Raw genomic sequence first — 26,650 nt, forward strand, 5'->3', positions numbered from 1 at the left:
CAATCTTGCCACTCTCAGAAACATTAGATGTTCATCGGTCGCAGGGAGGCAACGTAAACATACCAGGAAGAGGACTGCCTGTGGCATTACACTCCAGCTGGATGGGGCTGTTCACCACCACGCTCTCGTTCCGCATCCTCCCGGCATCCTCCAGGCTGGGGGGTTCTGCAAGGCCCAAGCAGACAATGAGGTCACACAAACATGATATTTAATCTGAAATTGTTTTCTCAGTGGGAATGGTGTGCTTCTCTCTTCCTCATACAGTTGTTGCCAATTGAAACAAAAGTAAAGTGTACTCTTAAAGAAAATTGAAACTAGATAAAAAAATTTATACTTTTTTTTTGGGGGGGGTCACCTATTTCTCTGCGATCAGACAGGAAAATGCTCCGGGTTATAGATTATTAGTGTAGTAAATGAATGTTGAGCAGATCAGAGAGCTTCCTGCGAGGCTGTGTCTCCTAGGAACGACAGAAGCCACATCCACCAAGTGTCACCAAGATGTCTACTTAAACAGGAGCTGAGCAAGGACACCAAAGAGACACACCTGGGTGAACATGGGAAAGCCCACAAGGCCTCAACCCTACACAAAGAACCACAGGCAGCAAAGAAATGCTGAGAGCAGGAGAAATAGTCCTCTCCAGGGGAGACAGCGCCATTGGTTATCCTGTACCCAATGGTCAGCCCTGAGAACCATGTATACGAGCAGTATCATACAGACCAAGAAGGCTGTACTTAGAAATATTTTTCTATATAAATATTACACACATGCAAGTAACAACTGATATAGAAATAAGATATGAGTATGAACAATAACAAGAAGGTCTGGGGAAGGGATGAACGATACAATTATAGCCCCCCAAACAAAAGAACAAGAAACAAAGTTGAAAGTATAATTTTTAAGGTCAGTTCACTGACTGAACTAAGAATGAATTTACTTTTGACATTAGACAATTTACCCATTTGAACACTTCCAGTGAAAGAATTAATGTGCCTGAAAATACCCAAGGTTCTTCTGGACATGACTACCCAAGACATTTTCTAAAAATTAGAAAAAATTTTGAGTGCCAATGAAAAGGTTTTTCTTTTTTATATAAATCAAGAATGATAAACAATTGCTATTAGTGCTGTTGTTATTTTGTATTCATGGAAAACAGGAATTTATAAAAGGAATAACAATTAGGAACATCAATATGATATTCCAGTAATAACGCAAGGGGGGGGCGGTAAGTGCTGGAGCTGGAGTTCTTCTTATTCAGAAATGAAACCAGATATAAATTAGCATTCAGAATTTGCAGAAATAATGCATTTTACAGATTAGAATATAATATCAGAGGTCAAAACCAACAAATCAAGATTGCAATTAGAATTATTTAGGTTTTTTTAATTAGCTAAAAATTCGTTTGTTTTGTTTTTGTTTTTGTTTTTTTAAGACAGGGTATCCCTGGCTGTCGGGGAACTCTCTCTATAGAACAGGGTGACCTCAAATTCAGAGATGTGCCTGCCTCTGCTTTCCAAGGGCTGGAATGAGAGGAGTGTGTCAGCATCACTTGATTTTAGTGATTTTTTTTTTAATTTTTTTTTTTCGAGACAGGGTTTCTCTGTATATTCCTGACTGTCCTGGAACTCACTCTGTAGACCAGGCTGGCCTCAAACTCAGAAATCCACCTGCCTCTGCCTCCCAAGTGCTGGGATTAAAGGCATGCGCCACCACCACCCGGCTGATATTTGTTTATTTAAAAATTTTTTACTTAAAATTTTTTTAATTATCTCTTTTGCTTTAAAAGTACTTTTTTCTATTTATTCTAGGTGAATGTAACACACACACACACACACACACACACACATACACACACACATCACAGATGGTTCTCAGAAAGCATTAACATAAAAAGCTGGCTGGAGTTATGCCCAGACAACAATTGAGCATTAGTATATGACATATTTATATATTAAACAAAAATAATTAAGCAAGACAAAACAACTTTATTCATGTTCATTAAAATGTTATAATACATCATGAATGATCCTTCATGTCTTATTAAATGTCTTATGGGTTGAACAAATGCACAATTCTTAAAAAACACTTAGAAATCAACTGTAATGTGAAAGAAAAATAAGTTTATAGAGGATTATAAAACCCAAATTACCTACGCAGATTTATATAATTGTATACCTAGTTGAGGCTACCTAAGAATATATATTCTTTGCAAATGTCACTAGTACATTAAGCGAAACAATAGTGGTCAGTAGAGTATATTCAGTGGAGTTACAATGAGAGGAGCAGGAATTAATATCAAAAACATTGAACTATGTACATGAGATAAAACCCCATTGAAGATAAAATTAAGACAAAAGTATATACTTAGAAAATTAAAAAAAACAAAAAAACAAAACCATTAATCAGAAAGACTGATTTTGGAAGCTTTGGTTGTCACAATAGCAGGGCACCATACAATCAAACCCTTGAGCCTTAAATTAATGTATTTCAAAGCATCCATTATAATGGAAATAAATGTTCTAAGCTTTCAACTCAAAACCTAGGAAGTGGCCAATCCAATTAACTAAGAGGCTAGGAATAAAGCCCCTTAGTTTATTGTAATTAATTTATGATAATAAAGCAAAAAGCTGAGACTGCCACCAAAGAAAACAAACAAAAATTAAGAGGCAGTTAGAATTAAATTTATCATACAGTCTGCTTCAGAGGGAAATCCCTTTGTGAGGCAGGTGCCTGTTTCTCTGGAGGGTTAAACCCACCCTCGGACCTGCTTCTTCACTCCCACCACTCCATTTGCAGCCCTGTAGTTTAATGTAGTCGCCTTTCCTGTTTGACTGTGTCATCGTTTCTGTGTTGTACACTGAGGCCTGATTACCAGTTCAGATTTTAAGACTGAACAAAAGCTCTGCCCTGGCTACCTGGTTTCCCAACTGTCAAAAGAATAATAGGCAGGACATGGCATGTTCCTTACCACGCTCACTAAAGCACTTGCTTAGAGCCTTCTGGGCTGAAGTGCTTGCTGAAGGCTCTGACAGTCACAGCTGCTACAATAAAACCCTCTAGTGGGAATCAGAAGCCCGGGGGCTGTGGAGTGGCCTGGTCACTTCTCACATCAATAGAGAGTTTAAATAGAAAAAGATTGGACCTCATCAAGAATGACAGAGAAAGGTCTTGGAAAATCCATTCCTCAATTAGAGAAATAATAACAACGGAAACGTTACCAAAAAAATTTAGCTATTTCAGAATTTAGAAAATTAACCAAAGATGTGTAACCACTCAGGAGTCAAGTGTTTAATCAAGAAAAAACAAACAAGGCCAACCTCATTAAAGATGGTGAACTCCTGACATCTTAACTCACCCGATTCCCACCACTCAACCCAGTGCATCCAAACTTAAAAAAATTAGTCTCCATTTGAGAGATGGCTCAACAGCTAAGAGCACTTTGTCTTACAGAGGTTCAGGGTTTGAGTCTCATCATTTTACACTGCGATTTAGAACCATTCCTAATTGCAGGTCCACAGGATTCCAATGCTATTTTTGAGTTCCAAGGGTATTGACATGCAATTGGTCTACAGACATATATGCAGGCAAAGTACTCACACACATAAAATGAGAAAAAAGTAAGTCTAAAGAATTAAAAACAAGATCCAAAAATGGACCAGAGACCGAAGGAAAGGCCATTCGGTGACTGGACCAACTTGAGATCCATCCCACGAGCAGGCACCAAACCCTGACACTATTACTGACACCATGTTGTGCTTGCAGACAGAAGCCTACCTACCATGGCTGCCCTGAGACACTCTATTAGCAACTGACCAAGACAGATGCAGATGCTTACAGACAAGCATTTGGGATGAAGTCAGGGACCCCTATGGAAGAGTTAGGCTAAGTCCTGAAGGAGCTGAAGGGGATGACAACCCTATAGGAAGAACAACAGTATCAACTAACCTGGACATCTCAGAGCTCCCAGAGACTAAGCCACCAACCAAAGAACATACATAGCAGTATGTCTGGCCTCAGTGGGACAGGATGTGCCTAATCCTGTAGAGACTTGATGCCCCAGGAAACGGGGATGCTGGGGGAGGTTGTGAGGTAGAGGAGGGTGGGTGGGGGAGCATCCTCTCAGAAGCAAAGGAGAGGAGGTGGGGTGAAGAACTATGAGAATGGGGAATGGGAAGGGGGCAACAGTTGGAATATAAATAGATAAAATGATTTAATTAAAAAATCCAAAAACAAATAGTCCACATTCTCAGTAAATAATTAGGGGAAATACCAAAGTGCACTGCATAGATTTGGAGTTAATAAAAAAAACTTTACTTGGGAGCTTGGAGAAATGACTCGGTAGTTAAGAATACTGACCGCTCTTCCAAAGGACCCTGGCTTTCATTCCCGGCATCCATAATGAGGGCTAACAATCAGCTCTAACTCCCATTCCAGGGAATCTTACACATGTTTCTTCCTCTGCAGACTCCAGGCATGCATGTGGTACACAGACATACATGTAGGCAAAACACCCAAACACATTAAATAAAATGATGTAAAAATTAAACTCTATCATTCCAAGACAGCTGCTATCATTTGTTCTAGGAATCTTTTGCAGGATTTGCTGTTATTTAACTAGACTTAGAATATGCTTAGTGCAAACTTCTCTCAAGGGTATTTTAATTTTGTATAAACGGAGTTTATTTGATTTGTTCACAGAGGTCACTAAATTACTTTCTGTTGCTTCTACAGTAAATCATGGTAAGCTTGCTAGCTTAGAGCAAGGCAGAACTGCAAGTCAAAAGTTCACCATAGCTGCCTTGGGTGCAAACAGAAGTGCCAAGACATCTGAATTCCTCTCTGGGGAAGTATGAGAGAAGAAGCTAGCTGTTTCTTTAGCTATTCCAAATTCTAGAGGCCATCTGAATCCTGTGGTTTATAACCATCTTCATCCCATTGAAACTAGTCATATCAGTCTGAGATTATACACAATTCTCCTACCTTTTAATGGTCTGAATGATCACATTAGCCCCTTCCAAGTAATCAGAGATACATTCTTCACATTAAATACAGTGGATTAATAACTCTAACTTTTGTCTTCCAACTTAATTTCCCCCTTAATATATGAATTCCCATAGGAACAGTTGTCAGAATCGGAGTATGGACATTTGGTTGGGTGTCAGGAACTACACACCGGCTATATAAAGAAGAGGTAACCAGAAAAGTCTGGGTAGTGACAACTGTGAAACCCACAGAGGCATGAGGATAGGATTTTGAGAACTGTCACAATGCATTATTTTAAATGGCTTTTCAACAAAAACTAAGATGTACAAGGAGAACAGAGCATGGGCACCGGCAGAGCAAGAAGAGGTCTCTTTTCTAGGGAGGCCAGGTATTGGGTTTAGAAGACCACACTTTACATTAGCTATTCAGTCTGTTCAGAATCATGGAAACTTTTCTTGGAGAGATAAATGACAGGAAAAAAATAGAACTTTATCAAACACAAAGGGTTAATGAAGGGCAAAGGTTGATTGAAAAAGTCAAGTAGCAACTCTGGAATCCCGGAATTCCATAAGGGCTCAACAGCATCTTTGAGAAGCATGTTGGAAGAAGATCTAGTCAGTTGAACTGAAGATAGCAAGATCACCAAGGTTTGGAAGAAATATGAAAGATAAACTGATCTTTGGAGGTGTATAGGGTCTTATCAAACATGACAGTGTTCTTGAGAAAAGGAGAGAGAAACGGTTCAGAAGAATAACTTAGAGGAAGAGTGGCTAAATCTTCCCCAAGTCTGTAGAAAAACAGTTGTTTTCATATCCAATAAACAACACTAGTTTTCATATTTGATAAGCTTAACAAACTTGTATTTGAAAAACATCAAAGAAATGTATAATATAGCCAAACTGTTTCAAACCAAAAGTGAAAAAAACCCTTAAAACCAGCATGGGAAAAATGACTTGTCATGTACAAGGTAAATCTAGCAGCTGATTTCTCATCAAAATACTTGGAGACTTAAAGGCAGTGGGCTAACAAATCACAGGAGTAAGAGAAAGTAACTAGCAGCAAAGAACTCACTTGTACATATATGTACATATACATGCACATGCCATACACATGTATGTGCTCATACATGTACACACATACACACACACACACACACACACACACACACACACGTACACCACTCAGAAAGTGAAGTCCAAAGGCTTATATCCAGGTATGCTCTTTGGTTGTGGGTAGCATCCCAGGCTGACAAGAAGCAAATGGATCAGAAATACCCCAAATTTTTGCATTGATTATTTGCCTTTTGTTTAGGGCCATACCATCCTGAACACACTTGATCTTGTCTGATTATATACCTGAGAAAGTACCAGACTGTCTCCAAAAGCTTGTGATGACCCTTTATCTCAAGTCAAAGAGAATCATATCATAAAGTCATATAATATCTACAAGGAAAACCCAATGTCTCTACCCAACATTGAAGATAAAAGTAAATGCAATATAAATACAAATTTCTTCTGTAGCATTTACATACTATGGTCTTGATTTAGGGGGTCACTTTTTGTGAGAGTGAGTGCTACTCGTTTCGCTCTTGTCTTCATTTATTTCTTCTTCTTGAAACAGCATGCACACACCATGGCAAAACCACAGAAACAGCATGCACACACCATGACAAAACCACAGTACCTTCTTGAAACATCATGAGCTGGACTCTGTCTAGTTTTTCAGCCATTTGGGGCATAAACTGACTATGTCAAATCCTGGTTAAATCTGAATTAGTTAAAACTGATGTAAAAGTGACTTTTTGTCCCCCTATTTGCTGATATTTGAAAACAGCGGAAATAAATTAATCCACACTGAAAACATAGTTCAGCAGAATCCTGACCTCAACTTGGCTATGAAGAAAGAAACAGAACAGTTCCCTAGAACATTCCCAAGTGTCCACGAGGCCACAGGCAAGTTATTAAACAAAACACAGAAATGATAGAGAAACCTTGTTTGAGTGGGTGTTAGCAGATGGTAGCCAAGCGAATAGTTTTTAAATATAAAATAAAAATAAGGAGTTCTCCTAATGTTTTTATGAGACAGCTAATACAGACACAAAAGGATTCCCAGCCAAGAGGAAAGGCAGCAGCCCTTCAGCGTGCTTGTTAATGGCGTACAGGGAGAAGGGCCAGGAGCCAAACGTGTTTTGCCAAAAAAACGGTCCTCCTGCTACCATTTACAGATGCTGACTGGAAGACAGGCACCAAGCTAAGACTTTCATGTGTCGTCCTTCATTGAAACCTCAAACGACCCTCATGACTACACGGAATTATCATTATCTCTTCTGCCTTACAGTTGAGGACCCTTAGCTTTAAGAAGATTCACATCTAAGCTTAGTGTCTTATAGATATTAGGTGACCATATAAGACCCACATTTGAAGCCCATCTTTTTACACTGCAACGTTCTATGTCTTCTGGGTTTATCACCTTGGCTGATTTTATTTTCCATAGGAAATAATTACGTGCAGATGAAATGAATGCTTGTGTTATTAGACTTCAAATAACTACTTGTTTGTAGAAACATCTGTCTCACTTGGCAAATGTTTGGGGTTTAGATATAACTTCATAGTTTGGTCTAGAGAACAAAAACTTCCAGAATTATGAAACTTTTGATGATCACAAAAAAGAAAGACCACCTACTGAGGGCTCCTGCTGTTTATAACAGACAGACTCCATCCCTGGAAAATTCCATGAAAATGTTCCTTGTCTCATGGTCATGGCTTGGTGATCTAGTCCAAGACACCAAGCCTCCTTCCTGCACTTATTTCAACTCTTGTTAATTTTTTTTACAATGATGGAGAAGAATAGAATCATCTAAGATATTTTTATGAGAGATGAAAGTATTGAGAAATTGCAATACTAAATATCATAGATTGAACATTTCGTGTGACAACTGTAATAAGTGCCTAGTTTCAGAGTACAGCTCCCATCTGTAAAGATTGGTTAAACAAACCTTAACTAAATATGACTGCTGAGTTTGTTATGTGAGTTAATAATGGAATGAAACTACATGATTGCTTTTCTATGTGTTTTCTCAATTTTTCTTTCAGTTGGCTATCATGAATTGGATATAGTATTTTGTAGCACTCACATAGTAAGAGAAGAAAGGGTATCATTTCTCCCTTATTCCAAGTATATTAGCTTCAATGACTGAGCTCTTTATGAAGTCAAATTTGTATCTACAGTAATTGGAGAGACCAAGTCCAAATAATATGCAATTGTTTCAATATGTGCATCTTTAAGCAATTTCTTTCAAAACCTATTTTACACAGCTCTTCATATTTCACTAGATTGTCCTCTTAGCCTCTGAGGTCTATTCAAAGTCTTTAATTAATCAATTTCTAGGAAATTCTTATATATTCACATCTTTAATTATCATCATGAGTATTAATATATGCATAGTAGGAGACAGATTTGAGTTTGGAGCCTCGGGCTGCCAATGGGGATGTTGCTGTCTTCAGCGCCAAGAGGAGACACAGCTTTTGTCCAGATTCCAGGCACAAGCATGTAGACAACCACTTCCTCCAGGTTAATCACTACAGACCCACTTCATCATCATTCTCTCCTTAGGGAGATGAGCTGTTAGCCAGACAAACGGATATCACAGCAGATGGAATGTTTTAACTTGTTGCTCGAGCTTACCTCTCCGTTGTGATTTGTGTGAAGGAGATAGTGCCGTGTTCTCCATCTCCTTTGGCAATCTCCACCGAGCCTTTCTCAGCGACTAAGCCCTGTTTCTCTTTCTTTGCACATGGACTCAGATGGCTCCCACTTGCTTCCTGTCTCTTTGATGATGTTCCATGAAGATGTGCCCCAAGTCGTGTCTTCTGACAGCTGACGCTTTGCTACCATGGTCAGACTGTACATCTACAGACTTGTATTTCCCTTTGGTACCTTTTCTTTTCTTGTTTATTATTATACTCTAGATAAATATTTTTCATCAGCATATATAATAATAGGTCTTGTTATGACATATTCATATATATGCCACTGAACTTTGTTCTTATTTGATGAAGGTTTTAATTTCTTTCAGGGACTCAAGTTTTTAGTTTTTCTGGAATATACTGGCAAAACTCTATAGGACTCTTTACTGTTCAACTCAGTATTTGTCCAAATACTGCCATTTCACTGTGTAAGGAAGATGGAAGGCAGTTCGTGGAAGGAAAAATGACATGACACATACATTTTGCCAAATCTTGAATGCGAGCAGACACTCAAGGAGTTGCTGGAGACAGCTGTCAAGGAACACTGTGGTGACAGAGACAGACCCATATAAAGCTTCACACATTAAAGGTATGTAGAAGGCTAGCAGTATCTGCGTGTTCTCAGCCTCTCAAGGATATGGATACAATTAGAAATGGGTTCCTTTTTGATTTTATCTTTCAAACTAATTATTCTTAAGGAACATGTTTATATGTGCAAATGTGTTCATAGTGGGTGTTCCTATTTGATGAACCATGGACAGAAGAAATTAGTTTATGGAAAACATTTAGGGAATAAAATATTGTTGCTGGCTCACTCAAATAAAAGAAAGTATATAAAAAAGCAAATTAGAAGAATTCAATGACCTATTGGCATCTTAAAATTCATTCAGTTTACCCTATTATACGTCAAAAAAAAAATTTCAACTACCTACTATGTACCTGGAATTAAGTTAGATCCTGGGATGTTATTTCAGGCTGGATCCCTCAGTAAATGTGGAATGAATATGTGGATAAATTAACATCTAAAGAAATAAAAATCTGGACAAACCTCATGACTAAAACAAAATAAATAATATATACATGGAGATGACAAAGCACTTCTGCAAAAGTCCAGATCTTGTCCTGATAAACCTGTGGAGAAGCAAATCCTTCTATTCAAAGTCTCTGTTTTTCAAGTTTACAGTGAAGCCATGATGTTGCTGATAGGCTCCACTGACACCCAGACGCTTTATGAAAGCACATAGGAGAAGATTCTGACTCAAGGGTAGAGCCGATTCACAAAATAAAAACCTTGCAATCAAATTGTAGACAAAGTTGAGGCTCAACCGTGACACTTCACCTTTTTCAACAAAATCTTCTGTAGAAGATTGTTGTTTAAAGTCATATGAGTCGTTTCAAAACACTGAAGAATGAGGAGATATCTCAGGGGGTAAAGAACTTGCCATGCAAAATGAGGAACGGAGTTTGCAGTTTGGCTCAGCAGAATCCAAATAAAAAGCTGGGTGGGTGTGGCAGCCTATGGACACCCCAGAGCAGGAGGACAGACAGAGAGTCCATAGGAATCCACAGAGCAAACTGGCTAGCCAGACTAGCCTAAATGGTCAGCCCAAGATGCTAGCCCAACAAATAAGGCCACTAGCAATTGAGAATGTCACCCACCATCAACTTTTTGCTTCCACAAACGTAGAAAATATAGGTTTTCTACATACACACACACACACACACACACACACACATGCACACACACACACACATATGCACACATACTCTTAAAAATTTAAGCATCCTATTTAACAGCCTGAAAACTGAAGATATTTATGAGCAACTGTAATTACAATGAATTATGTAGTTTTTTCCCCATGTAGATGAAACTAAACATTTTCTTTCTACATTTGGAACTTGTTGAAACGTTGTGTTCCCTTTTCTCCTGTACTTCCCAACCACCCATTTAAGGTGGGAATGCTAGTGACTACTTATCATCCTACTGGCTTGAGAGGTAGAGACAAGCAGATCTCCAGGGCTGGCTGTCTAGCAGGCTGGCTGGCCTGACCTATCAGCAGGTATCAGGCCAGGTGAGAGACCCCATCTCAAAAACCAAGGCAGTTTAGGAAAACGGCAATGGTAGATACATGCAAGCCTTATTATATAGGCTCAGTATAAGCATATGCTGATCAATCATTACAGAAGAGGCCATGAGGGAGTCAGGGGAAATGGGAAGAGTTGGAGGTACGGAAGGGAGAGGTGCATTGATATGATTATAAGATACATGTATTATATACTGAGAAATTTAAAATACTTCAACAATAACAATAATAATAATATTGGTGACTATGGTGAATATGGTGACAATAATAATAATATTGTTGTTGTTATTATTATTATTAATCTCACAAGGTGGATGGCATAGGAGAAATGACACTGACAGTTGATCAATGACTTACATATGTGTGTTTGCTCACATGTGTGCACACCCCCACCTGCATGCACTCACACACATGCATACACACATACAAGAGAGAGCCATAAAGATACTCTTACCATGCACGTGCAATTGTGTGTGCTGGTGTGCTTCTCCAGCTGCATTGGTAGCCACACATGTGTATCTACCAGCATCTTCCAAAATAGCCTTGGCAATTTGTAGAACTCTACCAGAAGACTGTATCTAATTGGGAACAGAAAGCATGGCAGTAGTTTGTGTTTAGGTTTAAAAACATTCACTGAGATAGAAAAGTTCATTTAAATGTATAATGTTTAATTGTAGTTTTATATCTTAGTTAACTCAAATGTCTGAGAGGCAGAGCACTTAATTATAAATAAGAAAATAGACTAATTTGCTTTTAAAAAACTTACTCTTATTCACTTAAAGACACAAAATATAATAACTTAAGGCTGGCCTGCTGGTATAATCATAAAACCCTATTGAATAAGAGACCCGACTATAAAGCATGTGATGAAAGTTTAAACTCTCTGAAAAAAAAAACCATGACCACATTTATATAACACTTCATAAATGGTTTTAAGGCAACAATCCTTTTTGATGAAATTGTTACAGGGGCCAGAAAAACTGTAAAAGTTATAAAATATGAATACTAGGAATGCCGATAAATTCTTCTTTTCTCCATATTCCTCTCTCAACTCCAGTGCACCCAGGCCTATGCCACTTTCAAGATGGTGAATCAAAGGTCATTATTGTAAAACTGATTGTTCCATTGTCACCAATAACAGCTAATCACATTGCCCAGTAGTCTGTGCAGTTAAATGCATAGTCTCTCTTACCATCCACAGCACTGGGTGTCCTGACTTCTTGATGGTCTGTACTCACTGGGCATTAGAGATAGAGTATTCTCCATTCTCACTCTCAGGCACTCCTAGGACATTACTTTACAGAAACTGCTTCCTCTTTCTGATGCATGAACATTGAAAACTCTCTAGAGTTTTCATCCCATCCCATGACTTTGGTAAAAACAAAACAAAAACCGATGCACACATCTGAATTTACAGCCTCAGCTTCTGCTGGCCTCCTGAGCTCTATTATACCAATACTCTTAGGACAGGGTAACATGTGAACTGTCCAGAACTAAGTTCATAAATTATTCCCTCATATTCTTAAAACTGACTTGTCGTTGGATTTTCCCAGTCTTGCTTAATGGCGCCCACAATTTTTCCAGTCATCTGGGTTTTGGCACCCACGTTGACTTCTATTAATTACACCACAGCCATGTGTCTCAGATCTCCTGTTTTCCACGTTCACCACCACTGTGGGATTATGATGGCTTCTTAACTGATGTTCCAGTGTCTCCAACCTCCCCAGTTGTTAATCTATCTTACACACTGTTGCCAGAATAATTTATTTAAGATGGAAATTTGATCCCTTCCCTAGTCTGCTTTCAAACCTCACTCATGGCTCCCCACTTTGCCCAGGAGGAAATCTGAACTCAGCACAGCTCTCCGGGCTCACCACATTCCAACCCCAAATGATCTCTTCATGGTCCCGAGTGAATTCCCAGCTAACCTGTTTTCCAGTCAAGCTGTACAATCATGCTAAAGCAGTGTGTTTATACATATGTTTTCACGCCTGCAATTTTGCACCTGGCTTTTAATGTCACAACTTCTTGACACATTCATTGACTTGATCTTCTCTCCTCTTTCCTTTTAGTTCTTTATGCTTTGAGTTAACTTATTTGAAGTATGAACAGTGTGCCAATGCTTCTAGCCATATCATTCTGTAGCTCTCCATAAGCACTGACAATGACCCATTGGCAAGTTCACCACCTCCACCAGTGTACCTCAAACTGATGTGAACGTCAGAATCCTGAAAGGAAAATCACAATACTCTTCCTTACACTCTTCTAGAATGTTCCTAGAATCTTGACAGTGGTCAGTGTCATCCCTTTAATTATGAGGTTTAGAGTCTCAGTTTTCCTTACACACACCCCTGTGTCTCTCATCTTTCATAAACTATCCTTCATTAATCTTCAATGAGTCAACTATTGTATCAGAGTATCCTCTTCTCTGTAACTAGTATATGGTACCAAATTTTTACCTCTGTCTCCTAGAGAAATGCAAATTGGCTCTAACTGGTTTTACCTATCAACTCCTAGCTCAGGAACTTAACTTTTCAGGAACGATGCAAGTTAACTTCAGTCATATACTACACATAGCAGTGATTTCACCAAGGATGGTCCATTTAAATGATGACATGAACTTTCAAGTTCAAGTGCACCCTAGGCTACGTCCATCTAGGCTTGAGGAGGTATACAATGATGTTTATTCAGTGAAGAAAGTACTGAATTATGTCTCTCTTTCTATATATCCTCCTTGTCAAGTAGTGTGTGACCATACTTAAAGTGTAAGCAGACTCATGTCGCTCCTCAGTACAAACTCTTTAAGCCTCCAATTGCCTTTGTAAAGATATGGTGGTTAGTATGGTATAAGTAGTTCTGGCACTCTCCACTGCTGTATGCTGACACCCCTCTTCATTTCCTCTCCTCCTCAGATCACTGTTTTGCATTGAGATCCCTAAGAGGAAAGAAGCCCACTCTCCTTGGCCTATACCAATACTCTCAGTGGTCTTTTTTCTTTCCCTTTTGATCCTATGCATTCTTCAGAATTCTGCTCAAAGGCTTTCCTCAGATTGTCTGGACCCCTCTCTGTCCTTCTTTAATATAGTCATTAAATTTAAAATTTATTTTTTAATAATGACAAATAAAAATATATTGTCTATTTAAATGTATATTTCAACTAGTGATTTCTAATTTAATTTCATTATGATTGAGGGATACGTTTCTTAATGAAATTTAAAATTTCTGTTTGTGCGAAGAGCTCATGAATCTCTCTCTCTCTCTCTCTCTCTCTCTCTCTCTCTCTCTCTCTCTCTCTCTCTCTCAGATAAGCAATCATTTACTGGAATGGATCTGAAGTCTGTGAACTGAATTTTTCTTTCATACAGATGTGTAAGTTTAATTCTACCAGATGTGGAGCAGACAGGGATCCACTAGCTTGCGTAGGGCAGGCTCACACTCGCTCTGTAGCCACAGTAGGCAAGAGCATCAATCCTCCTGCTCTGGGCTCCTGGATAGCTGAATAGACTCACCTATACCAGCTGGCTCAGCTGTGTCTGATGTCTAAGCGTATCAGTTAGGTAATACGGTTAGAAATCTGTCATCTGCTCAACTGCTTACCTAGTTTCTAATTCTTTAAATATTTACTAAGACATAATTAAACACCAAGAGGGCACAGTCAACATGTTAGACAGAAATAATGTTTTATTTATTTGATATCAGTTTTGGAAGGCATAAATCAAAATCATCATACCAACTCCAATACTAAAATCTCTATCAGTCTTAATTCCATTAAGAAATGCAAAAAAAATTTTAACCAAATTTCTGCCAACTGTGTCCTCTAGGAAAATCTATATTAAGGAAGAATGAGATGATAGAATTGGCAAGACCAATGAAGCTGCCTGCATCTGTCTCAGTGTCTTATACTCACTCTGAGGTTTCCGTGGGCAGTGTTCACAGGCTGGTCATCCTTCAGCCATGTAATGGATGGGTTTGGAATGCCGTTGGCTATGCACTGCAAGGTGACTGGCTTGTATCTCACCACAGTCTTCTCAGGAAGGTCTGAGGACTTGATTGTTGGAGGAACTAAATGAAAAGAAGGATGGGAAAGAACGAAAACCACAACCAATGATGTCATAGAACTCAAAGAATGTGTAAGGCGCCCACACTTATATGAGGACCACAAAAGAACCCTGGGTTAGATAAAGAAAATTCTAGGCATGATGTTGGGATATATGTGCTGGATGGATCTGGAAGAACGTGGAGGAAGAAATGGGTGTGTGTGATCAAGTTATATTATATGCTTGTATAAAATTCTCAAAGGATTAATAAAAACATTTAAAATACACAAAGGGACATGAAACTTTAAATTTTAAAAATAATAATTTAAAATCATTACTAAATAATCTAATTAATAAATAATTTGAATAAATAAATATTAATTTAAATATTAAATATTAATTTAAATAAATACTTTAAAAATAATTTTATTTCAGAAATAATGAGACAACTTCAGGAGACAGCAGGTGTTTGCGAGGATGTGGAGAAAGAGGAACACTCCTCCACTGCTGGTGGGGTTGCAAATTGGTACAACCACTCTGGAAATCAGTCTGGCGGTTCCTCAGAAAACTGGGCATGTCACTTCCGAAAGATCCTGCTATACCACTCCTGGGAATATACCTAGAGGACTCCCCAGCAGGTAATAAGAATACATGCTCTACTATGTTCATAGCAGCCCTATTTATAATAGCCAGAAGGTGGAAAGAACACAGATGTCCCTCAACGGAAGAACGGATGCAAAAAATGTGGTATATATCCACAATGGAGTACTATTCAGCCATTAGAAACAATGAATTCATGAAATTCTTAGACAAATGGATGGAGCTGGAGAACATCATACTAAGTGAGGCAACCCAGTCTCAAAAGATTAATCATGGTATGCACTCATTAATAAGTGGATATTAGCCTAGAAAATTGGAATACCCAAAACATAATCCACACATCATATGATGTACAAGAAGAATGGAGGAGTGGCCTGGTTCTGGAAAGACTCATTGTAGCAGTATAGGGCAAAACCAGAACAGGGAAGTGGGAAGGGGTGGATGGGAGAACAGGAGGAGGGAAGAGGGCCTATGGGACTTTTGGGGGGGTGGGGGACCAGAAAAGGGGAAATCATTTGAAATGTAAATAAAAAATATATCGAATAAAAAAATAAAAAATAAGCAAAAATAATATTTTAATTAATAAATAATTTAAATGTTAATTTAAATATTTGAATATTAATTTAAATAATTTAAAAATAATTTTATTTCAGAAATAATGAGACAACTTCATCTTGCATTTAAATTATAATATTTAGCCATTTTAGATAACATTCATTCTTAGTTCTGAGTCTTAATTAATCAAATAACCAAAATGTTCCTATGGTTACTGAGACCTGACATGTATGTTGGGCTCATGCCCATTGGCTTCTTTTCCCAATTGATAATTAACGTCCATTTTCTGAAGTGACCTCATTAAACTAGCTTCACATTCAAGCAGTATTTATACATGTGACTTTGTCTTTAGGAAGTCTGACCAAACCTGTGTTATAAAGTGATTGAAGGTGTCTTTGCCAGTTAGTTCTCTCTCCAGAATCTGAGACTGTGGGCTAGATTTGTTTGTGTTTAATTGTGGGACATGGAAAAACAGAACTTAAAAGAGAGTCTACAGAGACAGAAGGAAGAATGCAGCTGATATTCACAGATTCTTCTCCTGTGCACTCCAAATGGCTCTTCAGTTTCTGGTTGCAGTCCCTTCCTTCTCAAGTTCTGTTGCCAAGTGGGACACATAATGCCCTGGCAGAAGTTTGTTCTTGTCGTTAGATTCATGGTCATAACCTTAACGGGCCAGTTCTGTGAATGTACTTATGTTCCTGGATCCTGCAACTGTACCCTAAGCCTTGCTTCTGGAAAACACGGCTTATAATCATTCCTGCTCGGGACAAATCTTTAAAGCTTGACATAACCCCATTTACTGGGAAGTTGTTACCTTCCTCTTCTCTCATATTTTATCTCCCTCTCCACCCTTTGACACCACATACTAACCACATACTTGCTAACACTTAACTTTTGTCTAACCAAATTCACGTCACTCTTTGGTTGAATCTCTGCATTAGGAAAAGAATCTGCCATATTTAATGACAGCTTCCCTTTTCGCATTACTTTACACAACTCAAGACTTCTCCAGATGATTCCACTTCCATCTGAATTAGATAATGAATAGAGCCTAGGAGAGTTTCAAATGCACCACACCCATCTCTTCTTCAGCATACCATGAACTGTCACTTCAAACTCCTTCCTGTGGTCCCCTGCAATGTTTGTTGCCACACACTGGTAAAGGCCTGTGTCTGACACTTGAGCCTGGGCAATAACCAGTTTGCGTCCATTTAGTAAGATCTTGAATCCATCTCTCTCATCAATTAACTGACCACCTTTGAGCCACCTATGGAAAAGGGCAAAAAGTAATTTAGATACATATTGCATATAAGCATTTCCCTAGAGGTTGTGCGTATTCTTTATTTACTATCTGCTATTCATTCACCTAATCTCCTAATGGACTGCTATAAAATAAGATAGAGAAAAGAAGTCAAAAGGAAAAGGTCACTCAGAGAGACTGGCAGAGAGTTAGAACTTAAGAACTCTATAATGAGTTCATTATCCTTCTAGCCAGTCTAGGTTGCATATAGGGACAAGTGATACTTAGTCACTGTAATATTTAAATAATATTAACCAATGAGATGGAAATGTGCTTGCAATGTTTGAAAATAAAACACTGAAATCATAGAGTTTTATAGTTTGGGAGGGTTATCACTTTATAATTTATGAACTGTAGTCATCCAAATATCCTTTTGCATGCATCATAATTGAATATCACTAATGCTTTGAGGATGTAAAAAGGAGACAGGAATTCAGGGCAGGAATATAAGCATGCTGGGCTCTCCCCCTTTTCCCTATGTTTCTATTATTCTTTTTATTTAGTAGTCTGTGCCTCAGGGCAGCCTAATGTTCATACTTAATACTCTATATCTTCGGACTAAAAATAGAATTTCTGAGATAATATATAAAACTTTCTCCAGTTGTGCCAATATATGTGCTTTGCGAGTACCAAGTACCAGCTGCCTTACATAGACTATATCTTTTCAAAGAGGAATACAATTTTGAACTGACACTTCTCAATGTCAAAATCTTTCCAGACAACTTAGAAGACATACCAAAATGCTTACATGATAGTTGGTGGGGGAGAGCCTGAAACCTGACAGTCTAGCTCCAGTAAGTTATTTGCCAGCACAATGAAGTAAGACGTTTCCTCTCCTCCTTCTACAGCCGGTGGCACTAGAAGGAAAGGCAGACCAAAACAAAAAGACAGACTGTATCAGGCAAAGGAATGTCTACAGGAAGGAATGCACCCTGACATCAAACAATTCAAAGTAGTAGCTTAGAAAGTTGATATTGTTCACAGGAGTTTAATACTCAAGAGGTTTGAAGATATAAGCCTTTTACAATAAGCACTTGTCAGGATGAGTGTACTTCTGTCACTGCGGAATTTTCTCTGTCACACACTAAGGTGCCATAGATGCTATGCTAATGTAAAGTTTATCCTTGTTTCCTTGTTTTATATATTGTTTTATTTTCATTGTGACATCCACTTACAGATCTTCTGGCTCCAATTATAGAGTCACAAGTTGGCAAGATGATTTGCCCCAATCCAGAGACTCTTTTCTGCAGTTGGACACAGTGGTTATGACAAACAAGCACCTTGTCACTCACTGCAACCCGTGGTGGGTAGGTTATGAGAAAATCAGTGAAGAGCTGTATGGATTTTAGATCAGGAGACTCTATTGAGAACCCTACCACTCATAAAGACTTGACATGACTACACATGAACTGAGATTGCATTATTAGTACATGATCCAACACTGTGAGTCTGACAGTCCAGCTCCTGGCATCCTTACTTACCCAATACATCAACTTCATACTTGATTTCCCGTTCTCCTGCCACACTGGTAGCCACACATATGTATTGTCCACGATCAACTTCTAAGGCACTCAAGATTTCGAGTTTCTTCCCACCGGCTTCTATGCGGATGTTGTCGCTGGCTCTCACAGGGACGCCATCTTTTAACCAAGTAAGAATGGGAGGAGGGTTGCCGGCAGCTTTACACTCCAGGATCAATGACCGACCAATAACGACTTGCTTAATTGAAGGCGTGGTCAAGTCACCTTCGATTATTGGAGGAACTGAGAGGGAAAAATAGTAATATTTAAAAAGTCATTCTTCTCCTAGTCATAAAAGAACATCTTAAAGAAATAAAAAGGAAAGTTTTCTTATACACTTTCACCACAGGAACTTCCTACATGCCTGTTTCCCACTAAGCTGGTGAGGGAAGAATTTCTTGGTTTAGCCAATCTACAACTATTCTGTTTATTCTGGAATGCTATGGACCATTGAGCTAACAAAGGCGCAAAGACTGATCTTAATCCTAACAACCACTTTATCTTATTGCTAAAAACCAAATGGTTAAGATGCTCTAAGTTTCAAATGAAATGCTTGATGGTAAAAGGAATGAACTACGTTTTGCTAATCTCAGCTTCTGTAAATAATTTTCTGTAAAATAATTATTGCAAAATCTTCCAATTCTTAGCTCTGTACAGGGAAAAAAACAATCTCCCACCAAGGCTTCATTAGCGAAGTGGCTAGATGTCAAGATATTAGAAAGCACTCAGTTAAGATATCTATGTATCCTTACCATAGATGTCAACGTGGAATGATTTTTCGGCCGTTCCAGCAACGTTGGATGCCTGACATATATATGTTCCTGCGTCAGAGACCTGTGCCCTCTGAATGTGGAGAAATTGTCCTTTGTCAATATAAAGTGCTTGTGAGCTAGATGAGACCACCTGACCATCCTTATACCAAGTAACGGCAGGGGCTGGGAGTCCCCGTGTCTCACATTCCAGTTTCACTATGCTGTTGAGCAGGGCTGATACTTCAGTGCTAACATTGCCTCCTTTAATACTGGGTGGAACTAAAAGAGAATAAAAACAAATGCAACCTCAGCATCTGAATCACGATAGTAAATGCTATGGTTACCTACACTTTTAGTTTAGCAAAAATGCATATTAATGACAGAACTTCTGTGGTGATATACAGGTGATTGCTTGGATCTCTAAGTCCAAACTGTCTGTACCACTTTCCTTTCTGGCTTCACATTTCAGAAAAACAGTGAAGTCACAGCGCAGTTTCAGTAGCTCATGAGCTAGATCTTATTAGACTAGCCAAACAGGTTAACGGCATTAAACAAAGCAACACAATCCAAAGCCTCATTTAAAGTGCAAAAATCATACCAAAGGAGCAAAGGAAAAAAATCCCTGACACTATTACTGATGTCATGTTGTACTTGGAGACAGGAGCCTAACATGGCTGTCCTCTGAGAGGCTCTACCATCAGCTGGTTGAAACAGATGTAGATACTTGGAGCCAATTATTGGAATGAGGTTGAGGGCCCTTATGGAAGAGTTAGGGGAAGGAATGGAGGAGCTGAAGGGAATGGTAACCCCATAGGAAGGCCAACAGTATAAACTAATCTGGGCCTCTCAGAGCTCCCAAAGACTAACTAAGCCACTAACCAAAGAGCATGCATGGGCTGGTTCATGGCCCCTGGCATGTATGTAGCAGAGGACTGCCTTGTGTGGCCTCAGTGGAGAGAATGTGCCTAATCATGCAGACACTTGATGCCTCTAGGAAGGGGAATGCTTGGGTGAGGGAGGGGAAGCAGTTGGGTGGAGGGTGGGAGAGCACCCTTTCAGAGGCAAAGAGGAGAGGGGGTGTGGTCAAGAACTCTGGGAGGAAGGACTAGGAAAGGGCGCAACATTTGAAATATTAAAAAAATTAATAAATTTAATAAATGTAAAAACTATTTAATACAAAATATTTTAAAAAATAGATAAATTTTCAGAAAAAATTTATGAAAGCTGAAAAGTATATCCAGAGAAAGTCAGTTGATGATTGGCAGGTCTTCAGTGAGCATGACGGAGGACAGGGTGACTCTAGGGGCAATATGAATGCTCAGTTTTAAAGGGCTACTTATTGTGTGGACTATTCTTGCCTTTGACACAATGACAGATATTACCATTACTAAGCTGTCCTGGCTTATCTTGTGGTGGGGGTGGGCCAATGCAAAATTTGGCCAAGTGAAGGATTAGTCACTAAGAACAAGCTATGTAAAAACAAATATTGATAAAGAACATCCTCAGGGAATTCCAAGCAACACTATCTGAATTGGAATTTGCTAAGATTTGTCACAACTGATGATGGCAAAAAAAAAAAAATTGGAAGCAAGTTAAGAATTAGTGAAGTGTACAGAGCTTGGAGAGGTGGTGTTTAAACATCTGTGTGCTGTGACTGTGTTATTTCTCAGCAAATCTTTTGTGCAGAATGACTGTGTGTTAATGAGTCCCTGGTGCCGATGGTGTGTTTTATTTGTTGTTACTGACATGGACACCACTAATCCTGTGACTCTCCTGAGAAGCAGAACTACACACCCGCGCTTACTGCAGCCGAGAGCCTTGGCACTGGTGATTCTTCATTTGTTAAGTTCAGGGAAGAGACTAAATTTCCCGGTTAATGAGAAGTTACGTTTAAATAGTGCTACTAATTCCTGAAGAGCTTTAGAAATTCATTTTGTTTTAAACAGTGTTTTTCATTGATTTTAATTTAAAATGAAAACATAAGACACTAAATATGCAAAATTAATTTTGTAGCAGTTATTTGATTATATCAAACTCAAGTAGTGTAAGGCCACTTAACACATTTCTCAGGGTGCCAAAATCTCACATCAGACCTGAGACCTTTATCCACCCACATTTTTATTTTATCTTTTGAATCCAAACAACTATTCTACTAATGTTTGATATAGGTGCATGCTTTCACACCCCAGACATCCTTATTTATCCTTGAAACAGAATCTAGTTTTCTACTAGAATTGATTAATTGCTCATTTGTAATGGAATGCTAAAAAGCAAACATCAAAAGAATACAATCAAATGTTATATTTTATAAATGCTTTCCTAGAAATGAATATATTCAGTAAAAAACATGTTAAGAAAGTAGCGTCAGAATTGAGCAGAACACCTATCTATTGTATGACAATCTCATCTTCAAAGATATATCAGATAAAATCTCATTACCACTCATCAAAAATATATCATTATTTGCAATCAATTTGGATGACAGAAAAAACTAGCCCTCTTGAATAATTATGTTTCAATCTCCCAAGCGCTATACTGATATTTTGTTTGCCTTGAACTTGTGAAGATCTGTGTATGTGGTCAAAAATGCTGTGAATTCATATGTATAACTGCTTTATTCTACATATAAAACATTGTCTCTAGACGTTATTCACCACCTCTGGCTTTTACAATCAATCTCCCCCTCCCTTCATGGAAGACTTCTGAGTCTTGTGTAGAAGAGTATGATATATACATCTCATTTAGTCCTGAGCAATCCACAGTCTGCATTCTCCATATGCTAACCTACTGAAGGTCTCTGTATTAATTGCCATCTAGTGTAAGTAGGAGTTTAATACTGATCTATAGGTGCAGCATGATTTAATACTATGTCCATTTAGCAGAATAAAATAGGTATGGTTTTGGGTTCCATTTCATGGATGAAGCCTTAGATCCAAACAAGCAGAAAGTGGCTGGTCACCCCCATGCTTGTGCCCCTGGTATACAGAGAGCACAGCTTGTCAGGCTAGTTGTGAATGCAGCTGGCAGGGTTCACAACTGGTGACATTGAGAATTCTATTTTTGCCCTCTAGAATCATGCATAGCACAATCCAGCATCATAGCCAGTATGGTGAGGCATCCAAGTTTGTACCATATTGATTCCTCCATGTTCTATGAATCAACTATAAGGTGTCTTCAGGAGCAGGGTTTTATCATTAAATTTTGAAGAGTGACCAAGACCGTTAGCAATAGCCTAGAATGTTGGCGGTTCTATGGCAAACCACTGGCCAACAACTCAAAAAGAAGTAGCCCATCTTGGAAGTGGGATTTTTATTTGCTAGTTTGTGACATTTAATTGGATGATGTCTCTTCATTATAGGGTAACTTCATTAAAACCCTCTTTATAAATCTATATTCATATCTTAGCAAGCTACTGCAGTATTGTGTTTCCATACAGATTTTTCAAATTACTATGTCCCCACTCTTTTTGCTTATTTAGACACGATATTCACACTCAGTTCTACTGTTGCTCATCCTCACATGAAGATATGAGCATGTAAATAAGGAAAACAAATAAATCAATTTTAGGCTGAAAGATCCTCTCAATTTAAAAATCTACATACACATTATTCTCAATTACCTAAAGTATAGTAATTGTGGTTTTGTTTTGTTTTTTCATTCATGATATTTACATTTTCACAAATGAAGAAAAGGAACCTTAAGGCTACCCACTTGAAGACACAGGGCAGCTTGCTAAGAAAGAAAGGATATCGTTTCCTGAATTACAATACTCAGAACTTCTCAATACTGCATTGCCTTTCAACCAGACAATCCCAGAAGCTCTCTCTTCTGGGTGCCTGAGGGCATCACACAGCATAAAGGTGTGGATTCAAAGAGAATAAATCCATATCCCACAGAAACAGGAGTCTTCCTGATGCTCCACACTATTCATGATAAATGCTGGCAGCAATACAGCAGCTTTGGGGAGACAATGTGATTGTTGTTTCAGAGGCTGGCTCAGGTAGGCAGGCCATGATGGTAGTAACATTTTTGTTTAACTTGGCATCTATAGAGCGATTCTTCCAGTGATGGTACTTTTATAGAGGACATGTCTTTTCATGACAGATTTCCCCAGCAGGCTTCCATTTTTACACATAAATGATTTTTAAAAAATCTGCTTTAAATATAATTTCTTTGATGAAAAAGACATACTAAAACTTGAAACAGATAGCTAAATTTTAAAAGTCTGACTTTGAAATGCAGGTAATCATTACAAATCAAGCTAGGTTTGAGCTAGGTGTTGCACACATCTGCAGTCTCAACCCTTAGTAATCAGAGGCATGAGTTTCAGGTAAAGGAAGGCTAAGAGTGAACCACAGAAAGAAACAAAGGAACAAGCGAGGAAAGAGCTGGAGCTAGAGTCCATGTCTATTTTAAGTTTTAACACAGTGGATTGTTAGACAATGATAACAAACATATATTGACCCAAATAAGATAAGGCAAGTAAAACTTACTAATACATCTAGCATTTTATCCTGATAGAAACAATATTATTAATTCCAATGAGAAAAGGGAAATTTAGAAGGGCAAGGAAATTCATGTGAAGTCACAAAGCTAGGGAGTGGCAGAGACTGGGTAAAACCACAAGTGTTTCTGTCTCTAACACCCACATTCTTATTAATTACTGAAACTGCTATTCAACAAAAATATAACTTAAGCCATATATGTGATTTTAAATTCTCTAGAGGCCACATTAAAGGTATAAAATGAAAATAGGTAAATAAATTTTAACATTTCATTTTACTTAGTCCAATATATCCCAAATACAAATGTAGAATAATCATAAAATTATTAACTATATATCTCAGACAGTGTTTGCATTTGTACCATCACTGATATCTAGTGAACACTTTATGTTTATCGTACTGTCAAGCTTCTGTGACTTCTCACTAGCCACATATGACTACTGGGTACCATAGTTTAGTACCAGACCCTTCAGTCATTTGGATAATGTCTTTAGAGTTGCTTTATTTTAGCCAGCAAAGTGGAGGCATGCAAAATAGAAGTCTGTTATTCTGAAGTTTAGAATCCTTAGCAATAAATATCTAACAAACAAAAACCTTATAATTAAACGAATAGCAGAAAGTGATACAAAGAAAATGAATTAATACAACATAAAAGAGGATGGGTGGCCACTTCGGATTGAAAGGACCCTGTAATGGGGCCGCACTGAAGCATGTGACTCTTTCTTCAAGTGCTATCACTCTATGAAAGGGTGACAGTAGTGTAGGGAGTGGATGCTTACTAAGATCCACTGACAGAGTTCTGTTCTTTTCTACTGTGTAAGTTTGTGCCCATGGCATGCCATTCATGTGTCTACTCAATGATTCCATTCATAAAATGACTTTATCATCACCATAATTGGTTGTTGAAATTTTTAGTGAAAATGGGGCATGCATTATTTGGTTCTCTGCATGAGAATGGCCCTGCTAGGCTCAAGTATTTGAATACCTGGTCCCCAGTTCAGGGAACTGTTTGGAAAGGTTTAGGAGGCGTGGCCTTGTTACAGGGGTGTTTCACTGAAAGCGGGATTTGAAGGTTCAAAAGCCCAGGTTGCTCTGTCTGCTCCAGTGCCATTACTGTCTGCTTACAGCCAAGCTCCCTGCCATGATGGGCAAGGATTCTGCCCCTCTGGAGCTGCAATCCTCAAATCAAATGTTTTCTTTCATAAGTTGCATTGATCGCAGTGTTTTGTCACGGTAAATGTAATTAAGATATATTATTTATGATAGAAAATCAATGAGAAAAATAGAACAATACGTGGCATTAAAAATATTACCACATGGGCAGGATAAAAGCTAAGATGGAATAAAATATAACAATGGAACTGTTGGTTTGCTAGTTGCTTCAGTGTGTTTTGTACATTTATACACTTTTTAAAAGTTTTTTTAAAAAACATTTGAAGGACACCAGTATTTGACTTATGCTTATACCTACCAAATTAGGGAAAGATTTACCATATTAAAATTACCTAATAATTTTAATAAATCCACAACTAAGGATAAATTGCATTTAAACACTGAATACATTGTGAAAGTTTACAACATAAAGGTAGATGCCTTCTCTTTACTAGTATAACATTCCTAGTTATTCATTATAGAGAAAAAGGACAATAAATAGTAGAACAAACATCAGTTTTCAACTTACAATTGAAGTGTTTATAATGGTACCAGCATGAGAAAACTCACCGTAGACAGTGAGCTTTATATCCTTGGCTTGCTTGCCTGCTGTGTTGGACACTGTACATTGGTAGCGTCCCTTGTCACTTCTCCGTGCATTTCTCAGATGCAAATTTTGTCCTCTGTCTGAAAGTTCAATGTTAGGATCTCCCAAAAATAAAGGCCTAGAAAAAAATTATTTCATAAATCTAATTTTAGTTTCCCATGCAAAAGGGTCATTGGATCTCCCCAAAAGTCTTAAACCACTGGTGTAGAGCATTTGGAGATTTTTTTTAAAAAAAAAGTGAATATTTGATAATATGTTACTTAAATCCATAAAACTTTCACATTTTATTAATATTAACTATAAAGGTAACACAAAACAAACAAGCCTCGGTGTTAGTATTGAAGAGTCGTTCTTGAAGTGCTGTCACTAATGTGACTTCTTACTGACTTCTTGTCACAGTCAGTTTTGGTTTTATCTGTCCATTTTCACTAATCAATTGTTATTCCTAAATGTATCTCAGAAGAAACTTAAGCTTTAGTGTAAATGACCGCATGCTATTCTCCTGCGTCCCTTGGTGCTCTGTCTGTTAGCTGCGGGTTACTTGAGATGGTAAACCCGGTCATATGTGTTATCTATCTCCTAAGGTCTGGCACAAGCCAGTTTTCACTCATCTGCCCCAGGAGCATTGCAGAGAAAATCAGCAAATGTGCCTCCTGCCGGACATGTGTGTCTGCTTCAGTCTTGTAGCAGCAATGACTCCTGCAGCACAGTGGCTGAGCATTACAATTTTAAAACACAGCATCAACTTGTCCCTAAGGACAGTGCTTCATATTCTTTCCAGGACTAAATTCTGACTTTCCATATCAGGACA

At 38.2% G+C, this 26,650-nt stretch overlaps 1 protein-coding gene across 1 annotated transcript in view; it reads right to left on the reverse strand.

Annotated features, from left to right (window-relative positions):
- Positions 1-26,650, reverse strand: part of Hmcn1 (hemicentin 1) — a 435,972-nt gene that overhangs the window by 142,011 nt on the left and 267,311 nt on the right. Inside the window, exons 30-37 of the mRNA XM_052199882.1 lie at positions 25,803-25,957; positions 19,576-19,854; positions 18,785-19,066; positions 18,052-18,160; positions 17,101-17,270; positions 14,719-14,873; positions 11,266-11,389; positions 64-165 (exon numbers count right to left, since the gene is read on the reverse strand). Coding sequence (XP_052055842.1) covers positions 64-165; positions 11,266-11,389; positions 14,719-14,873; positions 17,101-17,270; positions 18,052-18,160; positions 18,785-19,066; positions 19,576-19,854; positions 25,803-25,957 — 1,376 coding nt within the window. The remainder of the gene's footprint in view (positions 1-63; positions 166-11,265; positions 11,390-14,718; positions 14,874-17,100; positions 17,271-18,051; positions 18,161-18,784; positions 19,067-19,575; positions 19,855-25,802; positions 25,958-26,650) is intronic.

The sequence above is a fragment of the Apodemus sylvaticus genome, chromosome 12, assembly GCF_947179515.1.
Source record: "Apodemus sylvaticus chromosome 12, mApoSyl1.1, whole genome shotgun sequence".
NCBI classification, from domain to species: domain Eukaryota; kingdom Metazoa; phylum Chordata; class Mammalia; order Rodentia; family Muridae; genus Apodemus; species Apodemus sylvaticus.